Source organism: Siniperca chuatsi, linkage group LG16, assembly GCF_020085105.1.
Source record: "Siniperca chuatsi isolate FFG_IHB_CAS linkage group LG16, ASM2008510v1, whole genome shotgun sequence".
Taxonomy (NCBI): domain Eukaryota; kingdom Metazoa; phylum Chordata; class Actinopteri; order Centrarchiformes; family Sinipercidae; genus Siniperca; species Siniperca chuatsi.
The window spans coordinates 16229390-16251351 of NC_058057.1; the positions used below are offsets into that span (position 1 = coordinate 16229390).

Sequence of the window (21962 nt, forward strand, 5' to 3'; positions counted from 1 at the left end):
TCTTTACAGTGACCTGCAGCTGCGAGGGAGAAAAGTCCAATCAGATTACGGTTGTCATTATGTATCAGAAGGTGGGAAAGCCAGAGAGAGATAGTGATGAACCAAGGCAAAACAAACTGCTGCTGGGAGAAAAGCTTCCCCCATGACACAAACCTGACAAACCAAAGAATTAAACCCATTATTGTATTTCTAGTTTCTGTAAGTCTACTTACTGTTCACTGTTCATTTGAGGATAGAATAGATAGAAATAGAAAACATGTGAACTTGCTCCTTCTTTCTCTATTTTTTGTGACACCTCCCGACCATGAGAAAGCTTTATTTGCCCTGACAAAGGTGCCAACAGTGTCTGCCTATCAAGGATCTAGCCTTGTCCCACTTATCCATTAGGGAGGAAACACAAAATAATGTACCATTAACACTACATCAACACACCATGCAAACAGTGTAGACAATGAAAGCACACTGAAGGCCAATATTTGGCAACACAAAGACATTCGGATTAAGTGTCATGTGAAAGACACATCTGCAACCACTTCAGTGACAATTGTTGCCATGGTAAAGCTGAGGCATCTTAATCGTGGATATCAGTTTGTCCTCTTTTGCTCCTGATGGGACACTGTAAAGTCTTAAGTGCATTGCATTTCTGCCAACTCTGGAAATGACTGATTTCCTGTAATTACTTTGTCAAGACTTTTTAGGCACAATTTAGGGATGAGTTGATAATATGGTGGGTTATTTGTAATTTCTAGTACAGTATACTGTGGAATCCAGAGAAAATAAAATAAAAATGTAGCCTTTGTGTCTATTGTAAACTATTTTGTCATGTTTGCGGCAGCTAAGGAGCTTAGTCTTGTACTCCTGCAACAATATAATCAGGTTATGACTGCACTGTTACTTGCATATAAAGGCAGGCAGTGCCGATTGATCACATTGTTTCTATAAAATTTGCCAGATAACAGTATTAGAGTAATCCAGCAACATGTTTAAGTACTTTTGTTCACTACCTAGTTGGATTTGTCAATAATGAGTGAGGGGAAAAGACTAGATATTCATAAAAAGCAAGGAGCTTGTTTTCTGTAGACTTAGCATCTTTCTAAAAGGCTCATTAGTCATTTCCACATTCTTATCCTTATTTAAGGAAAATAACATTACCAGACAAACACCTGTTGTCAGTCTCCACAGTCTGAAGAACCCGACACAAACTGAGCATTCATACAAAGAATGTGCTGGGATCAGCCAAAGCTCCTTAAAACAAACATCGCAGTAGAGTGAAACTCTGTTACTGGACTACTTCAGGTCAGCTGAAAAACAGCCACTTGACACACAGATCTGCCCATTACACCACAATTGCATATGAAAAGCATGCTCCACATTTGTTTACGAAACAGTGTCAGCAATGGTTGTAGGGTGTCAGGATTGTGAATTGGTTTACGAATGAGGTCACAAGTGGATTTAAGCAGCACTATGTAAATGACCTTTCCTATAGGATTTCAATGAGCACTAATCTGCCTGTATGACCTAGTCTCATCTCTCTCTCCCCCCTATTAACAAAGTGCCTCTGTCAGCGGGTTTCCCTCTGCTGAGACAAAGAGGGAAAGCAGACAGAGACAGAGCAGGCACACACACATACACACATACACACACACACACAGTAAATGAAGCTGCTTTGCCAGAAAATTGAGATAAATAAATAAGCCTAGTTTTCTCTGTTCCGTCTTAGCTGTACTGAAATTATAATGAAGAAGCAACTCTTTCAAAGTAAATAAACGGATGAATTAAACACAAAAAACAAAAGGCTGTGGAGTTGTGTAATTGATGCAAATTATGCCTCAAATGCAAAGTAACTTCTCTGGAGATTAGACTGCATGAACTGACATTTACTGAAGAATCAAGGGTGCTGAATACTGCTGAATAATCTTGAAGCCACTTGATCAGGTTTGAAACAATCATTGTATTAAACTCTGCTGTAGGTCATGGTTTTTCATTGTGACCGACATTGCATTTGGCAGCTCAAGGTAAACTCATAGATCTATGGGTGTTGTTCTTATTTACAGCGGGGAGATAAAAAAAAGAGGAGGAGGGGTCATATCAGACTTAAAGCTGGCACCCACTCACAATATTGAGGCCATCTGAGTCTGAGCACTGGTTTTGCTAGTGTAACAGCCCTGACTCAAGCCAGAATGGGAGACAAAGAAGAGTATTGATCATATAGGAAATGAAAACATTACAACATAGTGTCTGACCTTTATGTGAAAGTGTTTCCGATCATAGTGTGCACCCGATAGAAAAAAAAATATTCAAGATTGGTAAGTTGCTTCCATTACAGTATTGTTTACAAACAAATGACAATGGAAAAAAACATCAATAAGCACAAAGCGTTCATGAGAACTAAAGTTGGATCTTGATGCAACTTTTATATCAACCATAAACGTGTCTTAAATATTTTGTCTTGTACTGTCGATTTAGAGTTCCAAAATCAAAAAAATGTTTTTGCATTGTATGTGCATGATACGTTTGTGCTTTGTGCTTCCATGACGTGAGTGCCCAACTCTCACATGCATACAAATAATGAATCACACCCTTACAGGGATCTCCCCCAACTGCCCTAAACAGATAAAGCAAGAGTAGGAAAAACATGCCCTCTTCGCTCCCACCCATTCCCCTTTCTCTGGATGATCAGCGTATAAATGATAACTTCCTGCATGTGTGGAAATGAGGGCTTGGCATGCTCCAGGCCCCGAGCGGCTCTCATCGCCCATACACAAGCCACACTTCCCCTTTTGCCATGGCCTTTTCCGCCTCTGTGGAGACCAGATGAACGATTCCACTTGAGCTCTGACCTTCCATAGGGAGATGCGTGACACGCAGTTTGGAGCACATTAGCAGCTGAGAGCCTGCGGCATGCCAGGATTGGCTGAGTCAGGATATTCCTACAGGACATGCCTGAGTCCAACCCCTTCAGGATTGAATTACTGTGGGTCTTCATCTATAGTCATGCATTCCTCCAAGGGCTTGGTATTTAACACAAAAGTGTTTGAGGATTATAGAACATACTACCACTACACTTCCACACACTCAATCACTCACTCTTTCAATACATAGTGACCTACTTCTTTAGCTTTGGCTTGCACCCCAGCCTCCCAGTCCTGAGGTGTGACATGAAAGGTGGAAAGCAAATGAAGCAGTTGGGGGAATTACAGTATAGCACTGGGCCTAAATCACCTACTGCATGTCATGGATTTCTGCAGCAGGCATTTCAGCGATGCCTGTCACTGGGCTTATTGTCCACAGGATCACAGGCGAGCTCGCCACCAAAAACTCTCTGCGGTGCTCCTACATGTTGCCTTGGTAACCTATTACAGTCAAAAAAACACACTTCCATGGCTTGCAAAAGAGGACGGATGCCAAACTTGACATCCTATAATGAGCTGGTTGTGAATGGGGTTCCATGGGGGGCTTCATTCAGGGCTATGGGGACTGTCAACATAAATACCCAGGCTTCATGCTCCCTTTCAACAAGGAGAGAATACCCAATAGAGCAATTGTCACTGGGGACGTCCAAATACGAAGCATCAAAATATTGTACCGGCACTTGTTTAACACTGTAGGCTAAGAGTAGGTGTAGTGTAGATGTCTGATAAGTGCTGGAGGAGAGAGGATTCTGAGATGGCAGATATCAAACCGAGCCTTCTGACACACACAGCCTCAGCTCGGCCTCAGTAAAAAAGGCTTTGTCACACTCCTGCTTGTGTTTTACATCCCAAGGCTGTTTCCATCTCCTGGAGGGCCAGAGTGCTGACTCAATAGGAAGTGTTGGAAGTGTCCTTGGTAAGAGCCCACATGGCCTTTAATCAGCTACTAGACTACAGAGGCAAGGAGAGGTTGAGATGCTGAACATGATCAGTATCTCAACACTGAAGGGGATACAGAAGAAAGTATACTCCTGCACAATGTTGCCAAGTAGCGTCCATTAATTAAATATGCTACATTTAAGTAACCAAATACCTTTTTTCTCTGTCGAAAAGATACTTCCACCACTTAAGGGACTGGATGAGACAAGTAAATGACACAACAATGTAATCTCATTTCGTAATCATCTCCCAATTCAGTCTGCAATACACTAGCAAACTCGTAGAGAGAAATGCATGTTATGCCACACTCGTCTCATCAGACTCTTTCTAACAACCCCTGAGTCTTGTAGATATTGAGTAGATTACATAAGATGAATTTAGAGACTCCTGTGGCCTAGTGGGATACTAACTGGTAGTGAGATGCATGTTTGCTTCCTCACACAGCAGTCACAGTGATATGCATCTAGTGTAAAGGCCTGTTTCTCAGCAGGCATGACACTGTAGTGATGGGACCGCTATTACAAAGCAGCAAGAACAAAAATGTGCCGCTTCCTCTGAGGGCAGCAGCAGCAAAGTATTCATGAGGGAAGGCCTTGTACATTCCTAAACTTAGTAAAAACTTGTTGATTTTTAATATAAAGTAAGTGTTAATTTTAGTCATCCCTTTTTCTAACAGTGATTTCACATTTAAAGATTTTATAAGTTCTAAACAGTAGGTGTGGGTGGGTTTTATCTCAGAAATATCTTCTGGCTGACAGAAAGTAATGCATTTTAAATTTCTATAATTTGAAACAACAGTGGGATGTTTGGAAAAACAGAAGTACATTGCAGAAAATCTACATTACAGTCCTAAAATGTTTTGTTATTTTTAAATGGTCATTTAAAATTTAATGTAAAGCCTTGTATGCAATTAATACGATTTTAAAATGGATTCTAAGACATACTGGCAAGAAGCTAAATTCAGGGTGACAAGGGACAAAAAACATTTGATCTTGGTGGTAGCAGATAGGTCATTAGAAATTAACATTTTACTGCTGGATGCTTCGCTGTGAACCATCAAACTGAAAAACTGATCTTCTGTGATATTTCTTCAGATTTTTTTGAAATTTACATCATTCATGTGTATTCTGTCATAGTTTATGTCTTGTGCCATCTCTGTGCCTTAGGTTGCTTGGTTTTTGACCAGTGGTTATAATAAGCCAAGTAGGCAGGTTGTGCTGCCCATCCAGCTACTTAAACTGTTAGCATATAGGGCAGATGAATGTGCCTTTTCCTGTAGTGCCATTGACCTGAAGTGAAAACTGTTTTATTGTAGAGCCTAATGCTTTCTGTCGTGTTTGATAGTGCATTTAAAAATGTCTTGCAGAGCATCTGTCATCTGTCTTGCAGAGTATCTGTCATCTATAACTTTGTACATGGCTCCATAATGTTGTGCCTTAACTGGCCTTTATGTCGTATGGCTCTCTACACAGTCAAAAAGCAATTTATGAATACACAGTCCCTTCTCAGCTTGTTGAAGCAAGAGCGAGCATATAATGTTGGATTGGGGATTTGGCAGAAGGAACACCAGACCCTCATTTTACAACAGCACATATAGTACTATAATATTTTCAATATTAGAAATATTGTTACTATATTTACTTATTTACATATTTTACTTCCCCAAACAATTATATGTTAGCATGAGCAGCAGGAGCTACTATGGCTAAACAGAAGAGACAAAGAAAAGAGCAGCACCTAGAAATAAAATAGTCCTGATGGAACTTTAATTGAGTTTAAACAGTAAGGCACACATCTTGCAAACTACCACTTTAAAAACAACCACAGCTACTACTACAGAGAGCGAAGCAGTATGGGAAATTCTCGAAATCTGTTCCCTCGGACTGTATAAACAGCACCACTTGTGTGACTGGAATAAACACTCACATCTGAGTCTCAGCCACCGAGTACATAATGCCATTTCATAACAAAAGCCTCGTCAGTCTCTTCCCAAGTAAAGAGGGTTCATCATCAATATCCTGATTAGGACTACAGGAGAATCTGTGTGCTAATCAACAATAAGAACACTTAAGCTTTGTGCACTCTGTGATTTTGCAGGGTAATGATCACGGAAAGACAAAGAAATAAGAAATAAGATGGTGCGTCTGCCCTACATGTATCTGCTGAAAAGGAGGGACTAGACTTCTTTGTTCTACAGAAATATACAGCTGACGGTAGAAAAAGAGAGGAAGGATGGTTTGTGTAGGTGTGTGTGCAGGCATATTGTACACAAAGGAGGAAGAGACAAGAGGAACACAATAACAACATATTTACAGACATGTCTGCCTTTCCTCTTCTCTATATCATTTCCACACAAAGCCCAAACCAGAACCTCCATTCCAAGCAGACTGTAAAATATGAATGGCCACTTTACATAACAATTGATATAAGCCCGGCTGTGGCATTCCTGCATGACAATGAAGACCGTCTCCACACATAATAACTGCCCTCAACTTCCACTGCTGCATTGTAGTCTACTTCCCAAAGATGCTTAAGTATGGCTGCCACTGGAGTCAGTAAAGACCTTTTGTCATCTTCAGGGAAGTATTAGCAAGGTAATCTACTTCTGTGATTCAGCTATACTTATTTCACTTGCGGACTCTGAGGATGAAAGTTGCCAGCTGGTGCATATTTCAGGGCATCTACTGCAGTTTTAGGAATATGGTTTTGACTAAGTCTGGGTGAAGTGGGGGTACTCCTTGCTTTGCGGGTGGGTGGGGTGCAGTTAAAGAGGAGTAGGTGGGCTAACTAGCATTCAACTGTTCCATAAATGGAGTGGACAGGGATCAGAGCTGCAGGGGCTGCTGGGAGAAGCCCAGTCCTGCAGCCCATTGTTCTGGACTGACAGTGTATTCTCATCTGAGGGGGGAAAAAAACAATTTATTCTCCAGGCCACAGACATGGCTAAGTGACCATAACAAAGACTCACATCACAATACAGTCCGCCTGAGAGACGCTCAATGCCAAGCGTTCCCATGCTGCTGTCCATGACATACATTTCCTAAGTGGTCACACTTGCTGCCATATGAAGATTTGAAAATGAGTAGGAAAAAAGCCAAAAATGAACTTTAAGTGATCCTAAATTGTGCTACATTTCCCTTTGCTGGGAAAAGGTTTTTAAATCAGGTGATGTATCTTTAAAAGAGGCAAATTCATGTAAGGCGTTCAATTTCCACACTACAGTTTACTCTCCCCGTAGACAAGCACTTCACTCAGTCACTATATCTTCAAACCTCAGCAATCATCCTTACATGGCTTATGAACTGACTCATGATTTAATGGTTCCTATATTAATTATTCAACTTTTAACTGCTTTGGAGTGCACGTAATGAGAGTAACTGCCTCACACTCAAGGCTGCAAACACAACCTTATACATGCAGATGAAAACAGGTTTTTATAAATATGATTGGGGTGGATGTGATAGTGGTAGCGCTCCCTGTAAAAAGTCTCAAATTAGAGAAGATTATTAATGACTCTACAGACAGTCTGAAGATTCCCATCACATATTTCATTACTGTGTCTGTCAATCCAGCTCGGTCTCTGCTGGCCTCTCTTTGTATCTGCTAGTTTTTCTGTCTGTCTAAAACTGTCTGCCTGCCTGTCTGACTTGATCTCTTTTCCTCCTTTGGCTTGACGGGTCTGCAGGTCCGTCTATTTGTATTTCAGTTCGTCTTCTCTGTCTGTAAGTAAGTGAGAATGAGGTGAAACTGGTTGAGGATGTTTGGTGGAGCAGAGAAAATTCCTGATGCATGACCCCTCCGCTCTGGCTTGGACGGCAAGCTGTCATTCGGCCAGTTCATTGTTTGGCTTTTGTGTGTAACATCAGCTCTGTACTGTGTGGATTCATAGCGAAGAGGTGATTTACCAGATTAACAACACTTCCCCTGCCACCAAAGGCCATGACCACTGCACTGTTAGGGGCAGATTATCAGCCTGCTGTTGCTATGCAGTGGTCTTTGACCTAAGGGGCAACAAGACATATTCAAAAGGACAAGTGTTGAATCATACAGTAGTATGTAAAGCTGTTCCGAGCAACATCCTGTGTTTTAGCTCTCCTTCTTGTTAGTCCATAATATAAACTAGAATATTCAAACAGTCATTATAAGCTCTATAGTTGTAATATTTTTTCAAATTCCCCCATGTCAAAACACTATCCCCAGCCCCATCATGTAAAAAATGTTGTGGGACCAGAGAAGACACTATGCATTTCCAGATTAGTCTGAGAGACTTCTCAAGAATTCAAAGGGCTATTAGAGTAAACGGGTTGGTTTGGCACAGCAATCGTTGAAAGATCTGCTGACATGAAAATTGTGATTTTGCGGTTCGCCCACAGCAGATGAAGCAGCACCAAGGGTGCACATCTCAGACATGAACAAAGTTGACCTTAGATGGCTATCTGAGCATCCCGAAATACAGTATCCAAAGAGTTTTCCCTCGGGGATCAATAAAGTATTTCTGATTTCTGATAATAATGTAAAGCTGTACCCAGAGGGGAACATATTGAGGGACAAGACTGCAGGAGTGGGAACACACTCAGTGGTTGTTGGGTACACGTCCATTTTCTTGCATTTGCTCCTGTTTGGTTATTTTGTGACTCCAAACCTGCTTGCACTGAGGTGGATGCACACCAGAATGGTAAGCTCTTTTACACAAGTTGTCAGTTTATACAGTATAGTTCATTGTCTCTAGAGTTCACTCACTCTGTGTATTTTACGTAAGCTTAGAATGGGTGAACTGAATAATGTGTTTCAAGGTTAACCCAAACAAAAACAAACTTGACCAGACTTTTTTCTGCAGAAGCCACAGGACTCCAACCCCTACTGAAGCTTTAATGATGTGGGTTTCAGATTTGAATCCCAAAAAGGGTTTTGGGACAGCCTTGGCAGTCACAGTGGAGTCCCTATTCATCCCTTCATGAAGCAGTGTGGCAAGTGATTAACACTGAATGATTAGAACAATTAACTAACATGTACAGAGGTCAAAAAGCAGCAATTAGTGTGATGAACTCCAGCCTTCCAAACAGAGCATGTCTCTGATCCACTAATGACGAGTTTGACTAACTGGCCGCAGCTCATTTGGACAGAACTGCTAGGGTCAGCTTAACCTTCTCTCAGAGAAAACCCTGTAAACAGTGAAAAAGATCAAAACATAATGTGACCTAAGCCTAATTCTGTATTTTATATTAATTTCATCTTAGGTTATACTGTACTGTCCTCTGTTGCCATATATTTGCTCCGGCACTGTAATGGAATGTAAAAAGCTTTAAATAACAGCTACAAATTACCATTTGTGCTGTCAAATGTACATGATCCATTAACTTAGATCAAACCCTAACCTTTGCCATTAGTGTATTTTTTCAGCTTAACTAAGCACCTGTCACCAGCACATACTCCCAACACTTCTCTCAATTAGTATTAGTTCGGGAGACTTATGTCCCATAGTGTTCATTTGCAGGGAGATATACTGCACACACAACACACAGCTTCCCACACAGATTAACATTTGTGTCGGAATGTGCTGGAACCCATAAATGTTTTGTAAATGCTTATAATATCACAGGCGGCAAACCACACAAGATAAAATATACCTACAAAATGCCGGCATTGCTTTTATAAAAGAACATGTGCAATACACGTATAGTACGTGTGTGAGTGTGTTTGCGTAGGCGTGTTTGAGGAATGTAGCAACTGTCAGGTAATTAGGGTTCAGATTCAGGTATGTAGAGCCGCAGGGAGTCCAGAGCAAGAGGCAGACAGACAGACACTCAGTGGGTTTAGTATGGCTCAATCCCCTGCCAGGCACAGCCACTACAAAAGCACTCAGGTAGGGACATATCGACACTGGTGTGGTCTCCATGATCAAAGCTTTCAGCGCAGCCCTGCCCTCATGCCTTGGAAAAGGACCAATTAGGGATAAGGGGGGGTTGAGAGTTGGTTGTGCTGCGTTCCATACACCGAGCTGGCAGCAGCTTCAGACAAGGTAATTATACACACTCTTCCCGTCTGTCTCTCTAACACTCATACTCACTGCTATCATGCCTCACTCATCTCTCTACACCCCTACATTATATCCCTTAAACACAGTCCAAGATAATATGGGCTGACATGAGCCAAACTGTAGCTACACATAGGACAATTAAGCTCTGTTGTAGGTAGAAGGGCTTTAAACCCTCCAAAAACTGCTCAATGCATTAAGAAATCCTCCAACAAGTTGCAGGTAACATCAAGAAGAATTGCAACCACCATACGTCTCCGCCCTCATCATTCTGATTTATAGAGCTCATCTGAGCCCCGTGCATTGCAGGGAACGCTGTCATTGTTCAGCTTTAACAGCATCTTCAAGGAAAGGAAAGAGGATTATTTAATCCAGTTGGGGCAGAATCTGGAAGCAGGGCTTGAGAAAAATTACTAGAATGTGCCTTGTCGTGTTTTTAGGAGAGCAGAGTTATACTCATGAAAAGGAGCTGACACAACTGTCTAGTTGTTTTTTTACATCTCTCATGCACACACAAGCAGATGACTAGCACTGTAACAGTTAGGTGATTATTCCATTATTTGATTAGTTGATTCATAGAAAATTAATTGCATTTATTGTCATTTATGTGAATCACTTATGAAAATTCTCATTAGTTGCAGCCCTACAGATGATGCAACATTACCTTTAACCTTCAGTAAGTGATAGATAAAATATGGCTTGACCTTCGGAGATTATTCCTGGTCATTGCTCTGACCCTTTCAGGACAATGAATTATAGTTTGCAGAAATAACATGTATGAGGGAGCTGCTTAATCAAATAGCTTGAGCAATATTTTAACTCTATGGAGTGCACGTATTCCTGATAGAATTATAGCATTATGCAATAATCCCAACCTCTATGTTTGCCATGAAACCAGCAAAACCTTGTCAGTGTATGATTACAGGACAAACATAAGGTTTGATGTAATAATATCTTTCTGTTCGCCTTGACGGCAACTTTTAACAAATCCCCTTTCGTGTGACCTTTCAGCTTGTAGATGAGTGGGAGTGAGAAGTAATTAGCCTTCTTGGACTGTAGGTTACACATGACTACCTTAGGCAATTCAGCAAAACCAATCCCTGAGATGAGTGACAGCATGCATGCAGCGCCTGTACAGTGTGCAACAATGTATTGTCGTGTATTTCTAACATGTTCTGTTACTTTTTATGACAAAATGTAATGATCCCCTCCAGAGTAATCACTGCGAGTGTAGTAATGAGTGTGTACTAGAGATGTAGAGAGAGGGAAAACATGTGCGGATGTGTTGATTTGCAAGTGTGTTTGCAATCTGGATCCTGACACCGACAGATGCTCAGGCCTGCTCTCTTGTCACTCTCCATCCTGTCGGGGCACTTGATATCTTCATTTTCCTCCATCTCCACTGTTCAAATAGGCCAACAGGGTCCTTATTGTGTACATGTACTGTAACGATAGCAGAGGCTGCTGTTATCACGATAGGATTTCTTTAGGTTACTGCACACAGTTTTTGGATAAAAGCAAGCTGATGGTTTTGTGTTTTGCATTTGCCAGTACCCAGTGAGAGCTGGTGAAGAAATGTGTAAAAAACAAACATGTTTACAGCAGCAACTGAACATCTAGTTTCTCTGTTTGCTGTTGCTGACAAGGAATCTGCCTTCTGTGCACTGAACTATAAAATATAGTCTTAAATTTAAAAAGACATGAATTCAAAAATACTAAGGGAGCTTTTTTCCACATGTCAAACATTATTTAGTATGGCGTATCCTGCATGACACCAATTATGTGACTTTTTCACCTTATAGCTAAAAACAAACTAAATACAGTGAATTGACAAGATTACATACCAACTACATGCCTGTTCAATGACTAACATTAGAAAACATGATTTAAAAAAACCCCATATCAGATACACTTCAGTATTGATAAAGCCGCCTGCAGTCTTTCCTGATGTAGATACTATGTGGTCATGTAGACAGGCTGTGCTGAAACCTTGGACCAGAATAGCTCTGATAATGTATCTGTCATGAATGTGTGTCATCAGGACCTGTTCTCCAGCACACTGTGGAAAATGAAATGGCTGTACTGACTGCCTGGCCTGCTTTATTTAAAGCTGTTACCATGACTGCATAACTTTAAGTGATACACGTATACTGTAGCTCACATATGTTACTTAAATACAATATCCTGTATCTCCAAAGGCTAGAGGGAGTGACATTTATACTGCCATGAGCATAAATTAAATTTTTCAACATGAACTACATGTCTAAATGTTGAGATTATCATGGCTTAACAACTCCTGTTAATGAATGGAGAGAAAGCTCAGTGAAGTTTTGGTGAATTGTAAATGAACCAAGTTCACATGTCCAAGGAATTAAAGTGGCCTAGAAGCCAGTTGATCATGTGAGAAACAGCACAGTAGGAGTGAGCCCCTCTCACCCCTTCCTGCTGAAATGAGAGAGCCAGCTGCAAATACAGCACAAATGCTGCTTTCCCACATTTGCACATGCTCCCAAGAGATGGTGGTGGTCAAGTCTTTCTGAAGGAGACACAGACAGTAACTCCCTCACTACATTACAATGAATGGATATGTCTTTGCAGTGATAGCACTTGAGGAAATATGTGATGTGGCTCCTTTTCCAGTTATTGTTTTTGGACTAACAGGAGCAAAGATGTGCAAATTGTATCATGAATTATTGCACATACTACTTTCTACAGATGGGAAAGTCATCACATGCACTTGAGATGATAGACTATATCAAATGTAAGGTTAATTTGACAATGCTTAGCTGTGGCACCCACTGAGAATCATATAAGTGTGTGGTCTGTTTCATTGTCTATGCTGAGATCACTTCCAGTGATTCAAAGCTTTGTGTTTTAGTCCCAACAGGTCAAAAGCAGTGAGGTCAAAGGTCATTGTGACAGCCATCAGTCCTCACCACACCCAGCTGCTCTCCAAAGAGCTAAATACTGGTACATGTAGTTTACGCTTAACAAAGATGGTTTTAAAAGGCCCTAAAAACGGGTTGTTTACAAGAAAGAGCCACTAAGTGAGTGTATATGTGACTTTTTCCATCTGATGGGAATGTGATCTATCCCTTCTTAGTGCTCCATGTAACCCCGGTTTTCTATAATGTAAACAGCAGCTCACTTTGCTAATTGACTTTCTCTGTCCTCTCAGGACAATAGAGGCTGGTCCTTGACTTCTTTATGACTTCCCCTTTATGAGTCCTTGGTTGATTATGCCTTAAAGGAGCCCTTAATAAAGACTAAGCAAACAGAGCTTTCTCCCTCCTTATGACAAAATGCCAGCCCTATAGCATGGGACAAAGATGAAGAGGATATTCGCCAACAAATGCTAAATGAAAAGCTCATGAAAAGCTTTCACTTGAGCATTCCACTGAGGCACTGAAAAAGCTCTTAGTTTAGCCATATAATAAGTTGAAATAATGGCTATTTTTCATTTTACAACAATATCCAATACATCATACATGCATATGTAGTGTAAAACAGAATAGAATAAATACATAATAAAGCAGCTTGAATGGAAGTCTGTGCCCTTATATTGTTTTCAATCCAATTCTATCTCTGCTTTTATCAGAGCTTCACTGCACCTGGCAGTTAACCTGTGAATGTATAGATTTTGGTGGCAATGCAGTGTAAAGAGATTTGAAAACTTTACACATTATAATTTTTGGAACAGAAATATTTTAAAGGTAAAACTGCTCAAACTATTTTTATACTGAGCCTTGGCATTTGTCTAGTGAGCCTGAGAGCCCTTAACAACCACAGTGGGCCAACAGAAAGTCATCTTAAACAAAAACCTAATTTCCTGCTTGGCGAGAGTGCTAGGATATTAATCAAGATGAAAAAACTGAAACAGGAAGTGAGGTGAATGTTTGTCGTGTAAGGTGGTGAACTTCCTCTTTTTTGCTATACAAAGCTAACAATGCAGTTAAAAGCTACCTTTCTTTCTACTTCCCCCTCTGACAGACACAACACCTCTGGGTGTCTGCTGCATTTCTTACATTCTTAAGGCCGGTTAAGCTGGAGGCCTCTCATGATTCCCACCCACCACATTTGATCAGCTGTTCTGTGGGAGTCAGAGAAAGGTCTTGAACATCTAACAATGGTGGAGGAAAGTGGTGGTGGAGACAGTGGCTCCCCTACCCAAGCACCCACCAAGCCTCGTTTTGCCAGCAAAAACAATGTGCCCATCTATTTACAACCATTTCTCTCTCGGCATGACACCCAGGTTTTCATCACCCACCCATCGGCACAATGCTGGACACTTGCCTCCGCAGCCCGTTTCAATGGAAGGAAATTGGGAATGCAAAACAGACCAGTAGTGAAAGGACATGCGGCTCCATCAGCTTCCATACAAACAATGGAGAATCTCCCAGTGTTTAGCTTCTACTTCCTCCCAAAACACAGCCCTAACAATGAGCCGCTATTGTGACTGACTGTGCCTGCTGTTTCAGCATCACTCTCTGGATGAGACCAGGATGAGAAAACATTTTCAAATTCTTTGGCACTGAGCAGAATTATTTAAAGTAGAAGAGGTATTTCTCTGATAAGATAAAAATCCCTAGAGATCACTGGAGCAGAAAAGGTAATAGGAAACAGAACAGAAAGTGGAATTCGACGTAAAAATAACCATTGTGCTTGTTCACTGCACTTATTTGACAGTTACAACTTCAACTTTATTGTCTCCATGGGAAAAATAGTCTTGCAGCCAGGTGAAAGACAGAACAAACACAGATTTGAATAAATACATAATCGATGAGATAAAATGCATAACACACATATCTTACAAGGATAGGAACATCATATAGACAAGGGCAGCCAGTGCCAACCCTTGTAATTAACAAAAACATGAAATAAAAGCAATGAAAGATGCATGATTTGACTTTATAAAGCTGCACAAATCTCAAACAAGGTCTTCAAATGTCAATCGGTTACTCGCTCGTCGTTTGTTTTGGGATTACAATTGTGTCACCACAAGCCAGTGAGCACACAATACAACCTGCTCCCTAGCATCATGTACAGCACAGTACCTCTCCACAGACATACTAACTGTACACTTGACAACTTCCCAACAACATTTATACTCTCAGTATGAGCAAATTATCCGGAAGTTTCAACCAAAGGAACGTTAGCTATGACTGCAGTGCATTCAACAACAGGCAAACCGGCAGCGCCATCCTCTCTGCTCATATTGTTCCCTGATGAGAGATCTAGAAATGTGCAGCTCGTAGCACAAGTGTTTGTTTACATCATAAGAAATAATACAAGGGGTCTCTGCGGCCTTGATAAGGATCATGGGTATTTATTACACCCAGCAGAGCCTTTTCGGTGAATTGTTTGATAATAATAATCTAGCACACGCTAGAGAGGATTTCTGAATCTACTTATATTGCCTGTTTTTGCATAAGGATAAACAAAGCAGACAAAGCCAGTGACACAAAGATGAACAGAGGGCTGTCAGACCATAGTGCGTGAAAATCTCCAGATATTGAGAGCACAGAGGACAGTTTAAATGTGAATGGAGATCTTGGTTATACTATACAATGAACATCCCTTGAGACTGACATTGTGTGTCCTGTAATTGCCCTGAGTCTGCCTCACTGGTCACAGTCTCTGCTGGTGGTGACATCTCGTCTCAAAGGCAGAGAGAGGGGAGATATCTACAGACCAATCACAGCCCAGTTAGTCAAACCTCCATCAGCTGGTCACAGCTCCATCTCTTACACTTCTCTCACTCCTCCTGGGGAGAAAAACACTGGGCTTGAGCCAATTCAAAACTACAGGGTTACACACACACACACACACACACACACACACACGAGACAGACAGAGAAAGACCTTGACCTGCTCATTCTCTTCAAAAGCCTCAATGCCAAAGCGTTGGCTCTAAATAAATACAGCCTTCACAGGGAGAGATAGTTTATCCCTCTGGAACCAACACTTTGTTTCAGCCCTGGTTTGACAGATAATCCCTCACAAATCCTAAATCTCTGTGGGATTCACAGTTAGCCAAAGTGGCAGAAATATACAGACAGACAAAAAAGGCTTACAAAAAATGCTAAAACAGGAACCAATGTTGGTATCAGTTTGAAAAGCTAATTTGGAAGCAAGCAAGCAATGGACAGGGTAAATGATATCAAGGTTTGGGTCATACAAAATAAGTGATAATGTAGATACATGAGGTAGACATAGTCATGGATGAATATCATTACATGAACGCCATATTTTCAGGAGCTGTTTCACTTGGAATGGCGAGTGAGACTGAAAAGTCATTACATACACACCCACACAAATATGCAAACATAACACACAGACAACCCAACAGACACACAGAGCCGTAACCAGTACTAGAAATAGAGGTTTATTAGTTTGATCCCTTACCCCTTTTGGTGGAAATTTTTTAAGACTTTAGTATAAATCCATGCATTTTGAGAGAACAGGTAATTACTCAGGACAGCTGTTTCCGCCTTCAATCTTTAGGCTCGTTCAACTACTGAAAAGAAGCTAATCAACAGGCTCTAGATCAGTTGAATCAAGTGTGCAAGTTCTTGAGTACCACAAAGAACATTTCCTAAAGGGGGCCATAATGCCTATAAGTATCACTGAATTAGGATAATAAAAGTCCCAGTATTCAAAACAAGCATCCCATCCACATGCCACTATAGATAAGGACTGGTTTTGTTAGTTCTGCTGACCAGCTAACAAGCCTACTTTTACTCTAGATTGTTATAATCATTGAAAATCGCACATGCAGTGTCAGGTTTAATATTCAGTTGTAAACAAAACTGCACGTTGCTTTATATCCCCAGCAAAAAATACAGATGACACGACCTGCCTCCTCAATGGCTGGCAGACATGCTAATCAAAAGCTTCCCAGTATGTAAACAGCAGTCATTCAGTGGAGACCGCTCAGCTGGTAAGGCATATGATTCAGACCCTTCTGAGGAAAGGTCACTATCAGTCCTGTGAAAACAAGAGGCCCTCTCAGTCTGGCTCCTCACAGGGCTGCAATAGCCTGCCCAGCTGGGCGCTCTTCATTTACTGCCTCTGCCATCGACAGCCCATTGCCCATTCATCACAGCAAAGAGCCAGGGCTTATATGCTGGTGGGCCTGGTTGATCCACCCACACTGAATGCTGAGGCAAGTCACTGGACAGGTGAGGTCAGAGTAGATTAATAATCAGTGTAAATCTTTTCCCCCTGCAGGAAATCACAGACAGGGTGAAAGCTCCTCAGGATCTCCTCTCCGCTCTCTGCTTATTGATCTGCAGCAACTTCATTCCCATCATTCACCGTGACAGCAACCACTCACACTTCTGCAAAGTGCAGCAGGGCAGAAAATGTTAAGGCATCACACTGGCATTTACCTATGGCTCAGCTTCTTAGTGAAATATGCCCTTTAAACAAGATGTGCTCTGACTGACTGACAGTGGGCTTTCAACCAAATGATGGATGATGCAGAGCAGGTGACAGCCCCTTTTGTGCCATATAAACACCTCTGGCACACTGCAAAAACAACCACCCCTGCAAATCATTCAATCTATGTTTAATCTGAAAAACTATATTTTTCCCAATGTGAGAGATTTGTCTGGCTATTGTTTTGGAAACCAACCCGTTTAAACTATTTCTTAAATCAGGAGTCATTTTCTCACCTTATAATGACAGTGGAATACTTATATACCTAATCTTTTTTTACAATAAAAAAACAAAAGTTTAGTGAGGATGTATGCTTATGTATTTTCAAATTGGATATCAGACTTGTTAAGTGGGATCATTTTGCAGTGTAGGCTATGAGTATTAAACATGATGCACTGTGTAGAGTGCTTTCATCCATTGTTTGTCATGCAGACTGGGCAGGTGATGGTCCCTTTTGTGCCACATTACTGTCATGACCTGTATCTATCCCGGTTCCTCTTACCTTATTAGAATAGGGCGGCTTGGCGAGGTTGATGCCATCTCTGATGAGCTTATCCCTGATCATGATCTTCAGCTTCAGCTTGGGATAAATCACCAGCTCCCTCCTGTTGCCCAGCGTCAGGTTCCTCTGCGCGCCCATGTACCCACCGTTGCGCCCAAACCGGTCACTGTTGGGCTCGGTCCAAGACTTGGATCCCCGCAGTTTGGACTCATACTGGTCCACCATGTGACTGGTATAAATCTCTGATGCGGGTGGCATCGGCTCCAGGGTGAAGTACAGTCCACTGGCCGTCTCTTGGGCTTCCTCTTTTAGCCTCCTCACTGCGTCGTGAATCCTCTGCCTGTGATGAGGGATATAGACGCCGATGGCATCCAGGTCGGGGTCTCCTATTTGTTTGCAAACCTCCAGATCGTCATATCCATTATCCACAAAAGACTCGACATACTGGGCAAGCTGGAGGGTCTTGAGCCACTCGTAGACGATGACAGGTCCGTTGCTTGTCATTTTGGCTGTTGCCAGATTGGCTACAACTCGGAGGGAAGAAGACACTAAAGTGATAGTTACTTTCCCATTCGGCGTTTCAAACGCATTATAAAAGGCCGTTGATAACAATGTGCGCTTTCACCGAGTATTAGGGAAATAAAGACAACTGGATTAAACAATTTTTGGATTATCCATACCAAATGTTTGGTTACCATCCCCAACCAAATGAGTCCGCAGTCTTTTAAGACATAAGAACAGTGCCGTGAGTGAATTAAAGGCTCAGCCTGACAGTCAGTAGGACTGTAACACCTGTCAATATTTACAAATGAAGATCACTTCAGTTTCACTTGACACAGCTTTCAAATCCCAAATGTCATTTTAACATCATTTGTTCTCGCCCACGGTGACTTACCATGCGCAGTCAGTTCCAATAATTAGGCTTTCTTAAACAAATAAGCAGTTGCCTCAAACTATTGTTATTCAAATAGCTGCTCGACTAGATTTCGTCCGTTACGCACACTGCTGCGTCTTAAAAACAACGTTTTCACGGCTTATGCTCCTTATTTAAGTCGTTTGTATCGCCAAACTGCAGAGGGTTGAAGAAATAAATCCAAACACTGCAAACGATCTTAAAATGACAAAGTCTGCTGCCGACGATTGACGGCAAATGCACGGTTCCGCGTCCAACTGCTCAGACTACGCGTAGTCCAGTTCTTCCAGCCGGCACATCACCACACTGGAACTGCAGCCAAGAGCAAACATGCTCACTGCTGCTCCTCTACCGTCCACGCCCCCCAAATCTCACTGTACCCATTTAAAAATAGTGATGCGAGTCCTTTTTTTCCCTCTGCCAACTTGTCAAGCCGCTTCGGGGCGTACAGTGGGTCACCAGGTTCCCACCGACTTGGCCAAAGTTGGTGCGACAGGAAAGTTTATGTTAAACCTGTCGCACAGTTCAAATGACTATGCTGCCTTTTGTTTTTTGTCACATTTTCTTTCTCCTACGATGTGATTTCGTCTACCGCACTTCTCTCTCCCCCTCTTGCTTGCTCGCACATACACACTCTCTCACTAACTCATTCAGCATTTCCACGGTTTGGTCTCTCAACACGCATGAGCTCCCTCTATGTGGTAACTGGGGAACTGAAGATTTCGCAGCACTGGAGCTGATGTAATAGGAGAAACTGAGGTACTACTCATCCATCCCTCCCCTCATCTATCTATTATCTATATGATCAGACATTTCATGCAGTTTCTTTTTGACTTTACAACACTGAAGAGCAAGTGGAGTCCAACTGTCTGTATCAAATTGCACCACTGGATGCCATCATCATCTGAGAAAACAGAGAGAGAGAGAGAACTAAGGGAATAACACTGCTTGAGTAAGACCTGTCTGCTCTGTCCAAATGGATGCCAAGCTGGCCTATGTTGATGCATGCTTTATCAAATGTGAGCTGACAGCTTGTTAGGGGTCAGTTTGATACCATCACCATCTCAGCTCTTGGCTGGAAGTGATTTGCCTCGGCCCATTATGACATGCGGCAGGGCTAGAGAACAAACACACCGGCCGGGGAAGAGTGGGGAGGCGTATCAAACAGCCTCCTTTTGGAGAAGCCGCATCAACATGCCAAAAATGCATGTCAGAATGTTAGAGGAAGAGGTGTGTGCCAGTGTAGATCCTTCATCATGTACCCAGTCCAATCAGACTTGAGTTGGTTGACATTTCTTGTGATTTACCTGTCTGCAGCTGTCATTGTAATTACCCAGAAATGCTCTATTGTCCCTCATCCTTTGTAAACACTCATATAAAGTGGTTTGACTGACAAGAGCAATAGGGGTTAAATGTGAAGAAGCCGAAAAACGTTCATGCCCCACCACCCCTGCAAAAGTGGATTTAATTTTTATCAATCATTAACAATACTGGCGATTGAAGTAAACAAAAGATTCAGGTTAGCAAAATAGCCTTGCTAGCATCAGAGCACTTTTGTTTGTTTATGTCACCACATGAATCATATTCATGCAACTTTAGGTCTGCTCAACATCCACACCCCCCTGCAGTGGTTCTACGCCCCCCCAGGGGAACCGCGCCCCAGTTTGAGAACCACTGCTTTAGAGCTTACAAATACTTACTGACATTAGAATCTATAATGAATATTCAGCTATTTTACAAACAAATAAACCAAAAGTATCTGTTTATACTGTAGCATTTCATGTTTGTTTGTACAGCTGACACACAGCGTGACCTTCATAACAATGTGCACAATACCATCATATGGAAACAATAAAAAAGTGACATTTTGACAATACCAGAGTATGTCAGCAAGAAAATAAACTCTGATGTCTCAAATTATGAAGAATGTCTGCAGACTAACCAGGAATAATGTAAAGGTGAGGGAAAACCTTGACGATTAGCACAAGTTTAAAACACAGTGGTATTACTCTCAACACAAACCTATTATAGTTTTTTCCCCCTCAGCTCTCGTATATAGGATTAAAACTCACACAGCTCTGCCCTTACCATTGTTCTGGGCAAAGACATGTCATTAGATCGGTTACAGAAGCAGGGGATTACGGGAGTAGAGTGACAGATGGAACAAGGAGACTGCTGCTCTGTACGGTGGGTGGACTCAGAGAGCATACTGACAGTGACAGGATTGCTGTGTTTCCACTCTGCTGCCCCAGGCCATGGAGAGCGACCAGCGGGTGCAGAGAGAGGCAAGGGTGGCAACCTAACAAGTGTATCGCTGGCTGTATGGAAATACACAGGACTGTTTTATTTGTAAAGCAATCATCTGAATCACGTCTTTCCTGAAAAATACACATTGTATTTACTGCACTGCAGGTGTGCCTGAACTTTGATGACAGTATATATGCTGGTTTCTCAGATAAAACGAACAATAACAAATACATTAGAGTAGACAATAGTTTAGTGCAGTGGTTCCAACCTCTTTAGCCTGTGATCCCTTAGGCAATGTCTATTTGCAACCTCTTGTTTCGCAGATGTCTGCCAGTTGTGACCATTTCAACCAAAGAGTGATTTTTCTTGCTTTATTTGAGTAATTTTGAAGAGTCCTGAAGAACGAAAATTATCCAGTAATTCATACGGGGGAAAAAAAGGAAAGATCAGATGAAAGTCCCAAAACATAAACATAACTTTGTGAAGAAGAAATATGTTTTTCAGCTTTCCTTTCCTCTTAATCATCTTGCGAAACCTATCTTGTGAACCCACTGGGAACCACTGGTTTAGCGTGTAAAATGTCAGAAAATAATGAAAAATGCCCATCAGCTCTTAAGAGAACCCAAAGTGAAATCTCTTTTTTGTACCACTAACAGTCCAAAACAAAAAAATATTCAATTTGAAATTATATAAAATAAATAGTGGAAAAGCAGCAACATTTCATATTTGAAAAGCTCAAACCAAAACATGTTTGACTTAAATGATTATTCATTATTTGACAAATTGTTTCAGTACTAACATACTGGATTATGTAGCTTTATACATATGATGGATTTTCAATTCAGTAGAACAACTTCATTTAAGTGCACGATCATGTGTGTTGATATTGCCTTAGAGTTAGTACTGTAGCATTGCTTTGTAGTGACATAAAAAAGGCAGTCTATGCCCATTTCAAGCAATAGACCCATTGCTCTT

At 41.5% G+C, this 21962-nt stretch overlaps 1 protein-coding gene across 7 annotated transcripts in view; it reads right to left on the reverse strand.

The window, feature by feature from the left end:
* The window catches only part of sash1a (SAM and SH3 domain containing 1a), a 233329-nt gene that overhangs the window by 144465 nt on the left and 66902 nt on the right, over positions 1–21962 (reverse strand). For 4 of the 7 annotated variants that reach the window (XM_044168071.1, XM_044168070.1, XM_044168069.1 and 1 more), the window contains exon 1: positions 17828–19381. The exons of 2 other annotated variants lie outside the window; for them this stretch is intronic. In XM_044168071.1, the coding sequence (XP_044024006.1) occupies positions 17828–18331 (504 nt within the window). In that variant the 5' untranslated portion in view covers positions 18332–19381. Of the gene's footprint in view, positions 1–17827; positions 19382–21962 lie in introns of those variants that run through there. One more of the 7 variants, XM_044168073.1, reaches the window with a different exon arrangement.